This window comes from Dipodomys spectabilis, unplaced genomic scaffold, assembly GCF_019054845.1.
Source record: "Dipodomys spectabilis isolate Male_0828 unplaced genomic scaffold, ASM1905484v1 ptg000366l, whole genome shotgun sequence".
Classification (NCBI taxonomy): Eukaryota; Metazoa; Chordata; class Mammalia; order Rodentia; family Heteromyidae; genus Dipodomys; species Dipodomys spectabilis.
The window spans coordinates 2126691-2144487 of NW_024871043.1; the positions used below are offsets into that span (position 1 = coordinate 2126691).

Consider the following 17797-nt stretch of genomic DNA (forward strand, 5'->3'; position numbering starts at 1 on the left):
CCCCCACCCCCCCTGACCTCCCCCTGAAACATGGAACCCCACTCCACCCCCACCCCATGGGGCTTCAGGGGCAACTGACTGAGCTGCTTATTTATTGAAAATAAATGACAGAAAAAATTCTGGCCTCGCCTCTGCTCGCGTCCTGGGCCCGCGCCAGGCCAGCGGACAAGCGCCCTAGTGTCATGCAGTCCAGGGAGCGGCCGCCCACCGCAGGGCTGGCTGCAGGAGACATCTACCTAGAACCCCCGGCAGGGGCAGGGGCAGGGGGGGAAGGGCGAGCGGGCCCAGAAGGCGGCATGGCAGCCAGAAAGCCGCAGGCCTCAGCCTGCACCTTTGGTTCTGGGAGGGGGCTGGGCCTCATCCAGGCGTCATCCCTGAGAGCAGAAGGGCCGGTCATCCTGGGAGGAGGTGCGCCTCCCCCCCTCCCCGCCCCCCAGGCCTAGAGAGGGTGGACTGCATCCTGAGCCCTACAGCCCAGACCCGGGGGGTCTGGGAGGAGAAGGACAGGTCCTCCCTAGGGTGGGAGGGGACAGGGACCAGTGGCTTCTGGCCTGGCCCCTCAGGTGTCCTTGATGTCCCTGACATCCCTCAGAGGTGCCTCATCCATGATGCTTCGCACTTGCTCCAGAGTCTCCGCCTGGCGTATCCGCTCCAGGCGCACCTGCGGGTTGGGCAAGGAATGCAGGGCGTGGCTGCAGGGCCTATGGAAGGGCATTCTAGGACTAAGATACATAAAAAAGCGCTTCCATTTTTTTTTTGAGCAATAGCTTGTGGGGAGAGACCAGCCTCAGAAGGAGGAAGAGGTATCCTGCAATGAGGGGTCTGCTCTTTTTTAGGGGGGAGGTTGGTCATGGGGAACTCTGGGCCTGGGTTCTGTCCCTCAGCTCTTCAGCTTGAGGCTAGCGCCCTACCACTTGAGCCACAGCCCACTTCCAGCTTTTTCTGCTTATCTGGTGCGGAGGAATCGAATCCAGGGCCTCAGGCATGCCAGGCAAGTGCTCTACCACTGAGCCACCTGCCCAGCTCTGAAGGGATTGCTCATGGAAGACAGGGATGCATCACCGGCACTGGGGTCACCAGCACGGGCACTGGGAGCCAGGGCAGTCTGATGGGAGGGGCCGGGCTGTACCTGGAGGGCCTGGGAGAGGCGCACGAAGTCCCTCTGCACTTGCTCACTGGTCTCCAGCTCTGCCTGCAGCCGCAGTGTCTTAGCCCTCTGCTCGGAGAGGAGGTCTGTGAGCTGGCCCTGCAGGGGCAGGAGGGTGAGCTGGAGCCTGGCTTACTTTGGGCTAGAAGGGAGGGTGACCAAGACAGTGAGAGCACCCACGCTGCTGCCCTCGATACCACCCAACTCTATCTCCTCTGCCCAGCTGCAGCCTGGCCAGGAGGAAGGATTTCTTGCTGCCTGGGTGGGGCAGGGCACGGGCCCCTGAGGGTCATGTGTATATGGCTGCCCAGTCCCTTCTCATCCAGGGCCAGGAGCTGGGTTCAGCCTCACCTTGCCGTGCTCCTGCTGGAGCCGCTCTACCTCGGTCCTCAGGCTGCACAGGGAGGCTGGGAAGTCAGGCGAAGGAGCTGGAATCAGGCCCGTACCATCTCTTTCCCTACCGCAGCCCAGCCCAGGCAGGGTGCCAGCCACTACTCACCCTCCAGCACCTCTGCAGGAAGAAAGAGAATGGTCATGGCTGATTCTGCTGGGCTCCCAACCTGCGGCCTACACCCTGACCCAGGCAGACCCTGCAGAAGGTCGGGGACCCTCTCCCCTTGTCACCTCTTCCCTCACCTGCCTCCTCTCGCTGCACCCTCAGCTGCCCCTCCAGGCTGGCTTTGGCCACTGTCTCCTCCTCCAGCGCCTCCCGTAGTGTCACGATCTCGATGCGCAGGCGCTCAGCCTCATGCTCCTGTGCCTGCTGCCGGGCCCACGCCCCCTGCCGTGTGCACCGCACCAGCTGCTGCAGCTCCTGGGGGAACACGAGTGGCCAGCTGGGCACAGGGCAGAAGAAGAGGGAAAGGGCTAGTGGCCATTGAGGATGGTTGGAAGGAAGGAAGAACATGGTTAGGAAAGTAAAAGGACCAGCTGGGCTCTAGTAGCGCACACCTATAATTCTAGCTATTCAGGAGGCTGAGATCTGAGGATCGTGGTTCAAAGCCGGCCTGGGCAGGAAAGTCCATGAGAGTTTTATCTCCAATTAACCACCAGAAAAAAGGAAGTGGCACTGTGGCTCAAAGCAGTAGAGCACTAGCCTTGAGTAGAAAAAAGCGCAGGGACAGTGCCCAGGCCCAGACTTCAATCGAGTGGAACAAAGGACAGATAAACATTGGTTCTGCGGTGGGAGTGAAGAGGCCCAAGGGCCCGTGCATCCTATCCAAGACTCGAGGAAGGGTGCATTAAGAAAGTTCCAGAAAGTTTCAGAAAATCACCTCAAGATTTCTTTAGAGGGCTGGGAAGGTGGCTCAGTGGTAGAGTGCTTGCCTTGCATGCCTGAGGCCCTGGGTTCGATTCCTCAGCACCACATAAGCAAAAAGAAAAAAGCCGGAAGTGGAGTTGTGGCTCAAAGCGGTAGAGTGCTAGCCTTGAGCTGAAGAGCTGAGGGATAGCGCCCAGGCCCAGAGTTCAGGCCCCACGACCGGACCCAAAAAAAAACACACAAAAAAGATTTCTTTAGAAAGCTCATGGGGGGCTGGGAAGGTGGCTCAGTGGTAGAGCACTTGCCTTGCATGCCAGAGGCCCTGGGTTCGATTCCTCAGCACCACATAAGCAAAAAGAAAAAAGCCGGAAGTGGTGCTGTGGCTCAAGTGGTAGAGAGCTAGCCTTGAGCTGAAGAGCTAAGGGACAGCACCCAGGCCCAGAGCTTAGGCCCCATGACCGGACCCAAAAAAAAAAAAAAAAAAAAAAGAAAGCTCATGGGCCACTCTAGAAGGATCTCTACTATGTATGTAATGAATTTACACAAAAAAGCCAGGGGATGGTAGCTCACACCTATAATCCTTGCTACTCAGGAGGTTGAGATCTCAGGATAGCAGTTTGAAGTCAGCCTGAGCAAAAAAGTCTGTGAGACTCTTATCTCCAATTATCTACTCAGAAAACTGGAAGTGGTAGAGTGCTACCCTTCAGCAAAAGAAGCTCAGGGACAGTGCCCAGGCCCTGAGTTCAAGCCCAGGACTGGTACCAAGAAAAAGAAAAGAAAAGAAAGAAAAGAAAGAAAGAAAGGAAGGAGAAAGAAAGAAAGAGAAAGAAAGAAAGATAGATTACACAAAAAGAAAAAAGGACAAAACCAATCCCAGGAGAGGCACAGAATTAGATGTGAACAGCACCTCTCAGTAGAGGAGGTCTTCCAGGATCTTTATGTTTCATAAATGAAGTTGCCATTAAACTGTATTATTGATAAATTAAACCATCAAATGCTATGCATAGATCATGATATGAGGACTCAAAGATGATGATGAATTCAAACAGGGCTGAGAGGTGGCTCAAGTGGAAGAGCACCTGCCTGACAAGTTTGAGCTCAAGGCCCCGAGTTCAAATCATACTACCAGAAACGAAAAGACGAGCAAAACAAAAAATCAAACAGTGCCAGACATGGTGGGAGGAAGAAGCAGAAAGATCACAGTTGGAGGCCAACCTAGGCAATGTTAGCTTGAGATCATACTTGCAAAACAAACTAAAAGAACTGGAGGCATGGCTCAAGTGGTGGAGCACTTGCCGACCAAGTAAGTACAAGGCCTTGAGTTCAATTCTTAGTATTAAGGAGAGGAAGGAAGAGAAGGAAGGAGTTTTTTGGTTTTTTTTTCAATTGGTCATGGGGCTTGAACTCTGAGCCTGGGCGCTGTTCCTGAGTATTTCAGCTCAAGGCTAGTGCTCTACCACTTGGGCCACAGCCCCACTTCCAGTTTTTGGGTGGTTTATTGGAGATAAGAGTATCAAGGACTTTTCTACCTGAGCTGACTTTGAACAGTGATCCTCAGATCTCAGCCTCCTGAGTAGCTAGGATTACAGGCGTGAGCCACCAGTGCCCGGCTGAATTTTTTCTTGGGGGGTCCGATCATGGGGCCTGAACTCTGGGCCTGGGCGCTGTCCCTCAGCTCTTCAGCTCAAGGCTAGCACTCTATCACTTGAGCCACAGCGCCACTTTCCGCTTTTTTCTTTTCGCTTATGTGGTGCTGAGGAATCGAACCCAGGGCCTCATGCATGCAAGGCAAGTGCTCTACCACTGAGCCACCTTCCCAGCCCCTAAAGGTTGTTTTTTTTTTTTTTTTGTCGGTCGTGGGGCTTGAACTCTGGGCCTGAGCGCTGTCCCTTAGCTCTTCAGCTCAAGGCGAGCGCTCTACCACTTGAGCTACAGTGCCACTTCTGGTTTTCTGGTGGTTTATTGGAGATAGGAGTCTCACAGTCTCTCCTGCCCGGGCTGGCTTTGAACCGCGATCCTCAGATCTCAGCCTCTTGAGTAGCTAGGATTACAGGCGTGAGCCACCAGCGCCCAGCCCCTGAAGGTTTTTTTAAGCTAGCAAACAGTACCAGCCGCGGTGGCACATGCCTGTAGTGACAGTACTTGGGAGGCAAAGGCAGTTGGACGGTGAGTTTGAAGCCTGCCTAGACTACACAGGGAGACCTTGTTTCCAAAGAAAACAAACTAAGGAGATGCAAGGACTGGGCTGTGGCTCAGCAGCAGAACACTTGTCTTGCACGGTCGAGGCCTGAGGCTCCACCCCAGCAATGCAAAAACGAAAGCAACCCAAATAGCTGCCTCGTTCGCATCAAGCACTGTTAGCTCTCATTTCATGCTAACACCGGAAAACAGCTCCATTCCCTTGATCAGATGAAGAAGCTGAGTTATAGGGGAAGTCAACTGTGTTGGCCAAGGTGGACAGTACTACAGCCGGCTTTGGGCCTTTGGTCACAGGCCTTGCTCTATTCTTCCGGGAGAGGAAGGAAGGATGGGGTGGCCACTGGCTCTTGATGGCCACATCACACTTACCTGCACGGAGCTGGGCAGTGCCTCCTCCTCGCCCTGGCGCTGCTCTAGGTCCGGGTGGGCTGCGGATGGCAGCTGCTCAGCCCGGAGCCCTTGGTTTTCCTCATTGAGCCGCTTCACCTCGTGGCGCAGGCACTTGTGGGAGGTGGCCAGCTCTGCCTGGGACGGAGAGTAAAGCAAGACCTTGAGAAACAGTCGCCAAGGCCTACCCCTGCACCGCGGCCAGATGCCAGCCCCTGCTTGTGGGCCCACTTTACTGTCTCTGGTCCCAAGCTCTTCCCGTGCTGCAGCCAGTGGGAGCATCTTGTCTGTGCCTTCATGTTTTACTTTAGTTTTTCGTGCCAGTATTGGTGCTTGATATTGTTACTCGGTATTTAGGGCCTCATGCTCCAATTTTGCCTTTTTGTTCAAGGCTAGCATTCTATCACTAGAGTCACAGCCCCAACTGGCTTTTTTGGTGGTTAATTGGAGATAAGCATCTCATGGACTTTTCTGTCCAGGCTGGCTTCGAACCCCAATCCTCAGATCTCAGCCTCCTGAGTAGCTAGGATTACAGGGGTAAGCCATCAGTGCCCATCTCCAGGCCAGTCTTGACTACATAGTGAGATTCTGTCTTAAAAATAAGATCTGTAAGCCAGGTACCAGTGGCTCATGCCTGTAATCCTAGCTAGAAAACTTTTCACCATTCAAAGACAGCTCAGGCAGGAAAGTCCTTGAGATTCTTATCTCCAATAAACCACCAGAAAACTGGAAGTGGCACTATGGCCCAAATGATAGAGTGCTCACCTTGAGCTGAAGAGCTGAAGGACAGCGCCCAGGCCCAGAGTTCAAGCCCCACAACCGACCAAAAAAAAAAGACTGGCCTATAACTCACAATTCTCACACCACAACCACATAAGTGCTGGGATTACAGGCATGCACCACCACCATGTTTGGCAACATGTTTTATCTAAGGCTTAAAGTAATTGTGAACTTTAAACTGGGAGGCAAGCTGAGTGGACATGGCTCACAACTATAATCCTAGCTATTCAGGAAGCCGAGATCTGGAAGATCACAGTTTGAAATCAGCCTGGGCAGGAAAGCTCACTACATTCCACTTCAAAATAACCAGCAAGCCCGGTGCCGAGTAGCTGGTGCCAGCTACTCAGGAGGCTGAGACATGAGGATCGCGGTTCAGAGCCAGCCTGGGCAGGAAAGTCTGTGAGACTCATCTCCAATAAACCACCGGAAAATGAGAAGTGAGGCTGTGGCTCAAATGCTCGCCTTGAGCTGAAGAGCTCAGAGACGGCGCCCAGGTCTAGAGTTCAAGCCCCATAACCAACAACAACAACAACAAAACAGCAAAAAGCAGAACCAGAGGTGTAACCCACATAGTAGAATACCAGCTATGAAGAAGCAAGCCTGAGCAATTATGAGACCCCAATACTGAAAAGTTTTCTTCAATATATTAAACACACACACACACACACACACATACACCACGCACGCATGCACGCACACACGCAAGCACACATATAGGCACCTGAAACTCATGCCTATAATCCTAGCTACTTAGGAAGCTGAGATCTGAGGATTACTTCACTGTTCAAAGCCAGCTCAGGCAGTAAAATTCATGAAACTCTTATCTTCAAATTAACCACTAAAAGGATGGAAATAGAGGCTGTGGCTCACGCAGTAGAGTGCTAGCCTTGAGCAAAAAAAAAAAAAGTTTAGGGAGGGGCTGGGAAGGTGGCTCAGTGGTAGAGTGCTTGCCTTGCATGCATGAGGCCCTGGGTTCGATTCTTCAGCACCACGTAAGCAAAAAGAAAAAAGCCGGGAGTGGCGCTGTGGCTCAAGTGGTAGAGCGCTAGCCTTGAGCTGAATAGCTGAGGGACAGTGCCCAGGCCCAGAGTTCAGGCCCCACGACCAGACCCCCCCCACCCCCACCCCCTGCGCCAAAAAAAGCTCAGGGACACCATCCAGGTGCTGAAATCAAACCCCAGGACTGACAGACAAAAACAAAGAAATAAGGATACAATATGTCCACAATCCAGATTCCTATTTTTCTTTGCAAAATCAGAACAGCCGGCTTCTTGGAGCCCACACCTCAGGGCGGGAACAGTGTCATTATGGGATGGGACCCCCTTCCCACACATCCTTCGTCTGCCAGGCGGCCACTGCACCCCCGGCCTCACATCTGACCCCTGTTCACTCACTGAGCCCTCCTCTCTGGCCTTGGCAAGTATCTGCAAACTAAGGTCCATTATTGCGGCTTTACAGCTAGCGAAGCATGGAGTTGATTCACGAACACACCGCTCAGGCAGGTGTGGCGGCTCACGACTGCAATCCCAGCTACTTGGAAGGCAGAGACTGGGAGGCCAGGTATTGAGCCTCGCCCGAGGAAAACATTATGGAGACACCCTTCTCAGCCAACAAGCTGGGTATGGTGGTAGGTACCCGTGATACCAGCGACAGGGAGACAGTAGGTAGGAAGACTATATAGTCTGACACAGGCCCTACGAGAAAAGTGCAAGACTCTACCTGAAAAAATGAGGTAAAAAGGGCCGGCAGTGTGGCTCAGTGGTAAGAGCACCTGCCCGACAAGCTCAAGGAAAATGAGAACTCTGGCACTGCTAGATGATCCCCAAACCCTTTACCTACCAGGCACTATTTCCAGAGAAAGACCAGAGCTGCAGGGAGGAGGGCCAAGGCCTCCCCAGACCCTCCCCAGTCCTGCCCACCCTCCCGCCCTGCCAGGCTCTCACCATCTGCAGCTGCACGCGCTCCTGGGCCTGGCTCACGGTGCCCTGCAGGGTCCGGAGCAGCTGCTCTGAGTTCTGGACCTGGGCCAGGAGGATCTGCATCTGGGGATGGAAGGAAGCAGAGAGATCAGGGAACTAGGAGGGGGCAGCGGGCGGCCAGAGGCCAGGCAGGGGCGGGCGCAGAGCTGGGACCCACCTGTTTGGCACAGTCCTCGGTACTCCGCCTCAGGCCCTCTTGCAGCTCATCCCGCTGCCGGCTGACAGTTTCCAGGTCCTTCTGCAGCTGCCGCCCCTGCCACAGACCCATGCCTCAGTCTCCAGGTTTCCCCTCCAAAGGGTGGCCATGCCATGAGGCACACGCTGTTTGCCAGGAGTGTGGAGTGTGTCAACCTGACCTTCATTACCACAACGGGCACTCGGCAGGCCCCGCCCGCCCAGGATCCCTCCAAAGTGGGTGCCAAGTCCACAGCCCTTCTGGTCTCTGCTACCATCTCTTTACCATCTCCTGGTCTCATCTCCCTCTCTTAATTCCTGTCTGTCTGTCTGTCTGTCTGACTCTCTCTCTCTCTCTCTAGGTAATACTGGGAAATGAACCAGAACCTTGAATGTCTATCAAAACTCTACCACTTGAGCCAGATGCTGGTGGCTCATGCCTGTAATCCCAGCAACTCAGGAGGTTGAAATCCGAGGATTGCGCTTTGAAGCCAGCACAGGCAAAAAAGTACCTGAGACTTTTATCTCCAATTAACCAGCTAAAAGCCCAAATTGGAGCTGTGGCTCAAATGACAGAGCCCTCTGCCTAGTAAGCAGGAGGCCCTGAGTTTCAAACCCTAGTACTGCCCCTCCCAACAGCCTCTCCCCCACCATCCAGACCTCAGCTCCAGTCTTTGTGAGTCTCCCATTTTGCCAGTTTCTCACACCTCTTCCATTTTCTTTGTGGTGGAACTGGGGCCGAGTCTGGGGCGGCACACGCATCAGGCATGCCCTGCGCCGCTTGCGGCTCTAGTTTTGTTGTGGGCATCTCACTCCATGACAATGCCTCTCAAGTCTGTGTCTGTGCCTGGCTCGGTTCCCTGAGAGGTATTGCTCTTCTGTCCTGTGGCACCCCAACTCTTGCTCTAGCATGGGCTCTGGACTCAACGACGCTGGATGCCCACAAGCTGCTTGCCCAGTCCACGTACCTCCACCTGCAGCTGCTCCCACTGAGTGTCTGGTACCAACTGGTACCCAGGAGGGGGCAGGTAGATGCCCTCAGGGACCAGGGTGCCAGTGGACACCAGAGAGGCCGTCTCTTCCTGCTCTGGGCTCAGGCCCTGGCGTCCACGGGGCAGGGAGGCGCTGCTGCCGGCCCCTCCCAGCGAGAAGGAGGTGATGGACGCGCTGTCATCACAGTTGTGGGCGAAGGCCTCAGCCGCGGGCCCCCCATCTCCGCTCAGCTCTTCCAGGGGCTCCAGTGGGGGAGATGGGTTTCGGGACAGAGGCAGTGACTCGGCAGAGCTATGTAGGGCCGGGGGTAGCCGGGGTCGTCTCTAGGGAACGATGTGGGGAAAAAGCTGAGGGCTGCGTCCTGGGGGTACCCTCCTCCCCTGGGCACCCCCGGGCTCCCCTCACCTGGATCTCCTGGATCAGCTCCTCAGCCTTCAGCAGCTTTGCCTTCAGCTCCTGGATCTCCTGCTCCATGGGCAGCACAATCTCCCGCAGCTTCTCTGAGTCCTCATGGGCCTGCAGGGGATGGGGAGGGCAACGAGGTAGACCCTCGGGTCTGCTCCAGGCTTTCCTTCAGCCCTGCAGCTCTGGGAATCTTCCCAGTCTTTTAGTCTGACCCAATGCAGATGGAAGAACACAGGGGTCTGAGGGCTGGTGGGCCTTGTTCCAGGGCCTAAATCAGGAAAGCATCCTGTCTCCTTGCCCTCTTACAAACCATAGCTTTCTTCACTAACATCCAACTTGTGTGTGCACACATGTGTGTGTGTGTGTGTGTGCTAAATTGAGTGTTTAATCACCTGCCACCAACCCTCATCTTACCTGACACATCCTCCCTCCCTCAAGTCCTAAGTAGAAGGCTGGCCATTTCCTCTCTGTCTCTTTTTCAAGTTTGGGATCCTGCTGAACTTGCAGAGTCAACAGTGTCTGGCCATCTCTGCTTGGCTCCTCTACCTCACAGAACAACGCCAAAGCAAACCCACAACTGCCTCACCCATCCCAGGGCTGGGCAGTGAGAAGCGCCTGCCTCCACCCAGGCCCCAGAGGCAGGAAGCTGCTAGTCATCGTCTACTGGCCACCGCCCCACGCTGCTTCCACCTCTTGAGTCACTCAAGACTCCCACACAAGCTCCTTTAGCCTCCAAGTCTACAGAGAGGGCTGGTTCCACCTAAAGTCCTGGCCCATGCCATGGGCACATGGCGGCTCAATGTAGGGGGAGCTCCAGAATCGGCCTTACTACTGCTCCTTCTGGCCCCAGAGGGGCTGTGTCTGAGCCAAGCCATCCAGTGCAAGGGTTGTGAAGGAACCCTGGATGCAGTAGCAGCAGCCGAGGGCAGGGCTGTGGAAAGGAAGCCTTTTCTTTCCAGGTCCCCTGTTGTGTACTAGGGCTTGAACTCAGAACCTGGGCACTGTCTCTGAGTTTTTTTTCTCTCTCAAGACTAGCACTCTACCACTGGAGCCACAGCTCCACTTCTGGCTTTTTGGGAGGGATACACTTGATCACTCACTAGCAAAGAACAAACCAAATCCTTCCCAAGACCCTGATTACACAGTAGCGCTGTGCTCTACCTGGAATCACGCACGGTGTACTATATCCAGTGACAGATGGCAGGACGCTGCCATTTCCCACAAGCTCTCCAAATGCTGTGAGGCCAGGCCATCCTACCTTTTCCATCTGCTTCTCCAAGGAGTCCAGGGGGTGGGCGCGGGCGAGCAGCTGCTTGAGGTGGCCCAGCTCCCGCTCCTTCTCCTCACAGTCCTGTTGCTGCTGCTGCCGTTCCTGCTTCAACGCTGTGATTTGGGCCTCGTAGCTGCTGATGGATTCTATGGGCAGGAAGGGCAGGAGCTCAGTGCATTGCTCTCTCTGCTATCAGATTGGCAGGGGTGCCACATGGACTGGAAGCCTTCAGCTTCTCAGAGATGGCAACATGGGAACGTAACTGAAGATCAGGTTGTTATAGGATAACTCAAGAGGACATATGTAAGGTCAAAGGCCAGGTACATAGGAGGGGTTCAGCTGGGCAATGTGTCTCTCAGGTGTACTCCATCAAAGAAGTGGTCCTCGAGCTGAGTGCTGGGGACTCACGCCTGTCATCCGAGCTGTTCAGAAGGCTGAGATCTGAGGATCACAGTTTGAAGACAGACTGAGCAGGAAAGTCCAGGAGTCTCTTATTCCAATAAACTAACCTCCAAAAAGTGAAGCTATGGCTCAAGTGGTAGACTGCTAGCCTTAAGCAAAAAGAAGCTCAGAGACAGTACCCAGGCCCTGAGATCAAGCCTTAGGACTGGCATACACACACACACACACACACACACACACACACACACACACACACACACACACAATGTGGCCTTAGGACTGGCATACACACACACACACACACACACACACACACACACACACACACACACACACACACACACACACAATGTGGTCCCAATATATCTGAATTAAAACTTACTAAGACCGGGACTGGTGGGGCACCAGTGGCTCATGTCTGTAATCCTAGCTACTTAGAAGCCAAGACGTAAAGATTGATATTCAAGGCCAGCCCAGGCAGACAAATGTGAGAGACTCTTATCTCCAATTAACCAGCAAAAAGCCAGAAGTGTAGGTGTGACTCAAGTGACAGATTGCTAGCCTTGAGTGAAAAAGGCAAGCAAGAATGTAAGGCTCTGAGTTCAAACTCCACAACTGAGCCGGATGCCAGTGGCTCACACCTGTAATCCCAGCTACTCAGGAGGCTCAGATCTAAGGATCTCGTATCAAAAGCCGGCCTGAGCAGGAAAGTCCTTGAGACTCTTATCTTCAATAAACCACTCAGAAAACCAGAAGTGGTGCTGTGGCTCAAATGGTAGAGTGCTAGCCTTGAGCTGAAGAGCTGAGGGACAGCACTCAGACCCAGAGTTCAAGTCCCACAACCGACAAAAAAAAAAGAAAACAAAACCACAACCGGCACACACACACACAAAATTAAATTCAGGTGCTAATGGCTTTTGCCTAGCTACTCAGGAGGCTGATATCTGAGGACTGCCATTCAAAGCCAGCCTGAGCAGGAAAGTCCATGAGCGTCTTTTATCTCCGATTACCCACCAGAAAATCAGAAGTGGAGCTGTGGCTCAAAGTGGTAGAGTGGGACAAGGAATATGGCTCAGTGGTAGAGTGCTTGCCTACCATACATGAGGCCCTGGGTTCAATTCCTCAGTACCACGTAAACAACAAAAATAATAATAATGAAGTTATAATGGGGTGGGAATGTGGCTCAGTGGTAGAGTGCTTGCCTAGCACACATGAAGCTCTGGGTTCGATTCCTCAGTACCACATACACAGAAAAAGCTGGAAGTGGCACTGTGGCTCAAGTGGTAGAGTGCCAACCTTGAGCAAAAGAAGCTCAGGGACTCGCAAAAAAAAAAAAAAAGAAGAAGAAGAAGAAAGTTAATCAGACACAGAAACCACCAGGGCATTAATTACGATGCAGTGAGACGCGTGGAATCCCAGCTATAGATCCCTCTAGAAGAAGCCATGCTCTGCCAGCTTGGCCAGGAGGGGGCGCTAGCTTGAAGCAGGGAAGGACTCAGAAGGTAACAGGACCAACAGGAGCGGTCCTCAAGGTGGGAAAGTAGCTGGTCCATCTGGGCATGTTGTCATGGCAGAGTGTGCAAGCCCAAGCAAGATGCCTGAGAAGAGACGTTGGGAAGGTGAAGAGGGTGACGGTACATAAGGCCTTGAATGCCAGGCCAGGAGGTTTGGAATTTATCTTCCAGATCAGCAGCCAGTAGAGGTGCTGTGTTTGCACAGATATTTATCTTAACATGTACTAATGTTAGATGTAAAGTTTCCATTGACAGGCTACCTGGGTTCAAGTCTGCTTTCTAGGCCAAGCATGGTAGTACATACCTATATACACCTGTAACTACTAAGACCAACTCCAAGCAAAAATGGAAGACCTTATCCAAAAAAAAAACCAAAAAAAAAAAACAACTAAAGCAGCATTGATCAAGATGCATTGTATTCACAAATTGACATGTTGAATTGAAATCCCTTTGTTTACCTACTTAAAGATATCTAGAAAAATAATTTGTAGCCAGCTGTTGGTAGCTCACACCTGTAATCTTAGCTACTCAGGAGGCTGAGATCTGAAGATCACAGTTTGAAGTCAGCCTAAGCAGAAAAGTCTGTGAAACTTATCTCCAATAAACTACTTAGAAAAAGCTGGAAGTCGGGTTGGGAAGGTGGCTCAGTGGTAGAGCGCTTGCCTTGCATGCATGAGGCCCTGGGTTCGATTCCTCAGCACCACATAAGCAGAAAAAGCTAGAAGTGGCGCTGTGGCTCAAGTGGTAGAGCGCTTGCCTTAAGCTGAAGAACTGAGGGCAGTGCCCAGGCCCAGAGTTCAGGCCCCACGACAGACCCCCTCCCCCCGCCAAAAAAAAAAAAGAAAGAAAAAGCTGGAAGTGGTGCTGTGGCTTAAGTGGTAGAACACTAATCTTAAGCACAAAGTACAGTGCCCAGATCCAGAGTTCAAGCTCTGGGACTGGCAAAAAATAAAGAAAAATAAATTGTATTTTCCCTCCAAAAATAAAATAAAGAAAAAAAAAGGCTTGGAGACAGTGCTCAAATGATAAAAACCTGCCTTTCAACGTAAGTCCCTGAGTTTAAATCCCAGTACTTTCCCAGAAAAATAAATCTGCTGGGCTGGGAATATGGCTTAGTGGTAGAGTGCTTGCCTAACATGCATGAAGCCCTGAGTTTGATTCTTCAGTACCACATAAACAGACAAAAGCTGGAAGTGGCGCTGTGGCTCAAGTGGGAGAGTGCTAGCCTTGAGCAAAAGTAGCTCAGGGACAGTGCCCAGGCCCTGAGTTCAAGCCCTAGGACTGGCAAAAATTAAAATTAAAATAAATAAATAAATCTGCTTTTTTTCTTTTTTTTTTTTTTCTGGTTAGTGATGGGGCTTAAACTCAGAGCCTGGGCACTGTCCCTGTGTCTTTGCTCAAGGCTAGCACTCTACCACTTTGAACCACAGCACAGTACTTCCAGTTTTCTGGTAGTGAATTGGAGATAATAAAAAAAAAATCTCATGGATTCTCTTGCCCAGGCTGACTTTGAGCTGTGATCCTCAGATCTTAGCCTCCTGAGTAGCTAGGATTACAGATGTGAGCCACTAGCACTTGGCTTTTAGCTTATAACTTTAAGAAAGTTATTTTTATAACTCTTTGGCCCTCAGAGGCTTCTCTGTAAAATGGAGATGATAATTATTTCTAATCCATACTTTGTTACAAAGATTACACTCATAAAACACTTAGCTAGTAGGTCACCCCTGTAATCTTAGCTACTCAGAAGGCTGAGATCTCAGGATTTCAGATTGCAGCCAGCCCAAGCAGGAAAGTCCATGAGACTCCCATCTCCAATAAACTACCAATAAGCCTAAGTAGAGCTGAGTCTCAAGAGGTAAAGTTCCAGCCCTAAGGGAGAAAGCTAAGGGACAGTGCCCAGGCTCTGAGTTGAAGACCCAGTACTAGCATACAAAAAAAGTAAGTCTAGCTGGGCACTGGTGGCTCACGCTTGTAATCCTAGCTACTCAAGAGGCTGAGATCTGAGGATCAGGGTTCAAAACCAGCCTGGGCAAGAAAGTCCATGAGACTCTTATTTCCAATAAACCACCCAGAAAACTAGAAGTGGCGCTGTGGCTCAAGTGGTAAAGTGCTGAAGAGCTGAGCGACAGCAACCAGAGTTCAAGCCCCACAACTGACCAAAAAAAAAGTAGGTCTATTTAAAGAATAAATATTAAGGGTAAGAGGGCAAGCAGTCATATATAGATGACTACATTGCACAAGTATGTAGATACTTAGCAGTGTGATAAACAGTTCCAGAAGTTTGGGTCTAGGAGCAGTTGTTAAAGGGAAAAGGGCATGATGGGATGGGAATTTTGGGCAGTTTACTCTGGAAGCCAATTTCAAGAGTAGATCACACACAGAGGCTGTGAAGGTGGGGCAGTAATCCTGGAGAGCCCAACGACAGCAGGGACCCACCCGCCTGCCATCTGCTTCAGAAAGTCTGGCCTTTCCCTAGAGGAGTGGGCAGGAAACAGGAAAAGAAGCTGGGGACCTGGGGTCAGGGGAGCTGGTGCTTCCCAAGTGGTGAAGGCCATGAAGCAGAAGAAGGAGGAGGAAGGTGCATGCAGGGGAAGGAAGGAAACCAAAGAACTAGGCTTGGGCCTAAGGTTGACTCTGCAGCCCAGACTAAAATGTGGCTGGTTCGGGGAACTGAGAGGTTTCTTGCTCATCTTCAGGGTTGATCAGTCATCAGTGAAACATGAGAAATGACAGAGAGAGCAAGGGAATAGGTAGAGGGTGGGAGCTAAACTTAGCTGTAACTGACAGCTTCTGACATGATATACAGCGTCTGTATGCAAATCAGAGGAAAGAACCCCTAACTACTGCACAGGCAGACCTAGGGTTAGGCAGTTCATAACTTATCCGATTCCTGTCCTGTCCTGTCCTCCCTCTTCTGGGCGAACAGCAGGTCTGGAGGAGACCCCCCCCCACTCCCCCCCCCCCCCCCCCCCCGCCTCTCACCTTTCAGGATGGCTTGCAGCGATGCCACCTCTTCTTGGCACTGCCGCTGTACTGCAGCCACTGCCTCGGCCTTCGTGCTCTCGCTCACCTCCGCCACAGCCTTCATAGTCTCCATTTCTGCCAGGGCACCTGCCAGCTCGGCCCTCAGCCGGCAGAGTTCACCTGACTCACCTTCAACCTCTGATCCCTCTTGCAGTGAGGGATCCAGCGCTGTGGAAGACAGGAATCAGGCTCTCTCCCCATCGTTTGCCTTATCCCCCACCCCAAACGCCAGTCATCAAATTGGCACATCAGCAAGTCTCACAACCTTCTACTGCAGCACCTGGACCCGCCCCACTCACCTGGCCCCGCCCCTTCCCAACACCTTCGCGCCATACTCGGCCTCACACAGTCTTTAGCCCGCCCCCTCCCTCGGCTTACCCAATCCCCTTTCCTCGCTCGCCACCCCTCCCTCCTGGTGTCCCCGCCCCTTCCCGCCTCACCCACTTTATCCCTTGGGCCTCAAGCCCCGCCCCTTGCTCTCGCGGCTCAGGCCCCGCCTCCTCCCCCTCCCGCCGGCGGCCCCGCCCCTTTCCCCCGGGTTCCCCCTCTTTTCCCCCCTCCCGCCCCAGCGGCGGAGCTCGACGCCGCCTCTGGTCCGCCGCCCCCCGCGTACACGCCTCGACGTACCACCCCTCGGCCGTCTCAGTCGCCGGTCCTCGCCTGGAGCCGCGGGCGCAGCTGCCGCCATCACCTCAGCTCAAACGGCGGATTCCCGCACTCCCTGATGACGGCGCGGCCTGCTTCCGGGTCCTGTCGGCTGTTTCCGGATCCGCTCGGTTGTTTCCGGCTCGGCCGGGACCCGAAGCTGCGGTGGGGGGGGGGGAGAGGGAGAGAGAGAGAGAGGGCCTTGCCGAGCGTCGCCGGAAGCTCCCGAGTGGGTGCTGGGCCTTGGCGCCGAGTCCCGCCCGCCCCGGGCCGCGCGGGGCCCGGCGACGCCGGCGCTCGCGCTGACCTCTGCCGGGGGTGGCTCCGCGTCCTCCGAGGCTCCGCTTCGACGACGCCTCCGCGGGGCCGGGGGCGGGGAGCTCGGAGCGCCACCTCGCCCTTCCCTCTCCGAGAGCCAACCCGCGATCGCCCGGCCGCCCTAGCACCGAGCGCGGCTCACGTTACAGCCACCTGTGTGCGGCTCCTCCGCCCGCGCCGAGCCCGCCCTGGGGGCAAGGCCGGATCAGCTTCACTGTCCCGGGTGCCTCTGAGGCCGCACGCTGTCAGAGCCGCACTGTCCCCGTCTGATGCGTCTCCTGCTAATCGCCCCATGGCTTTCCAATCCTGTTGGGCCCCGGGTCAGGCTCTCATTAGCGGTGCCCTTTCGCCTTGCACCGTGACTGGCATTACCCGCATTACCCTCCCCCAAACCAGTTTTCTTTCTTAGAGGACGCTCTGGAACCTGGGCGTCCTTGATTCTGCCTGGCCTCCTGGAAGTCTAAACTACACTTGCAGGACACTGAATATTCCAGGATGCATTTCCTCCTGTCCCAGCGCCCCAACATGGTGGCCCCCCGAATGGCCACAATGATCTCATCCCCACTCCCAACTCCTGGCCGGACTAAATAAGATCGCTCAAAGCCACTGGAGTCATCTTTATAAAACATAGTTATCCCTTCTAGTTAGCCAGGTTGAAATGAGAACAGGTCACACTGATGTCAGGTTAAGCAAATATTCTCTTGAAAAGATTTTCAAAGCCGGATACGATGCCTTGTGCCTGTAATCCTAGCTGTTTAAAGGGCTGAATTCTGAGGACCAAGGTTTAAAGCTAGCTAGGGCCAGAGAGTCTTTGAGACCCTTATCACTAATTAACCAACAAAAAAGGCGGAAGTAGAGGTGTGGCTCAAGTGGTGGAGCACCAGCCTTGAGCGAAAAGGCCAGAGTGAGCGCACAAAGCCCTGAATTCAAGCTCCAGTACCAGCACACATGCAAATTTTGGGGGACTGAAGATCCTGTTGTGAAGAGTGACCTTCTAGTACACCAAGTACATGAAAAGACTAACAGATATGTGCATTTTGAGACTGAACAAGTGTTAGTGACACCAGGTCCAGGGGAGGGTTTGTGCAGTTTCCCTCTAGAAGTAGGGACTCTCCTTGGATCACAGAGTAAGAATTTCTGGACAAGTCACAATAGTAAGAAAACTTGGCAGAGCTTTATTAAATAAGCAAGCCAGGCAAGCAGGAAGGCAGAGGCTCATTCTAACAGTGTGGGTGCTTAAAGGGAGACACAGAACTCTTGGACATATATATATGTATATATATATATATATATATATAT

General features: G+C 53.1%; 1 protein-coding gene across 2 annotated transcripts; it reads right to left on the reverse strand.

Moving 5' to 3' along the window:
- Positions 1 to 75: 75 nt before the first annotated feature.
- On the reverse strand, positions 76 to 16437 carry Rabep2 (rabaptin, RAB GTPase binding effector protein 2). 2 transcript variants are annotated; one of them, XM_042666662.1, is made up of 13 exons: positions 16163 to 16361; positions 15494 to 15703; positions 10584 to 10741; positions 9326 to 9436; positions 8896 to 9243; positions 7911 to 8006; positions 7718 to 7816; positions 4977 to 5132; positions 1784 to 1961; positions 1647 to 1658; positions 1499 to 1554; positions 1130 to 1246; positions 76 to 661 (listed from the first exon to the last, which is right to left on the reverse strand). In XM_042666662.1, exons 1-13 carry the CDS (start codon positions 16221 to 16223, stop codon positions 560 to 562), a joined length of 1704 nt encoding a protein of 567 aa, XP_042522596.1. In that variant the 5' UTR covers positions 16224 to 16361; the 3' UTR covers positions 76 to 559. The 2 variants fall into 2 exon arrangements, with proteins under 2 accessions (XP_042522596.1, XP_042522597.1); XM_042666663.1 differs by lacking the exon at positions 76 to 661 and having other exon boundaries at positions 1155 to 1246; positions 1788 to 1961; positions 16163 to 16437.
- Between the last annotated feature and the right edge of the window lie 1360 nt (positions 16438 to 17797).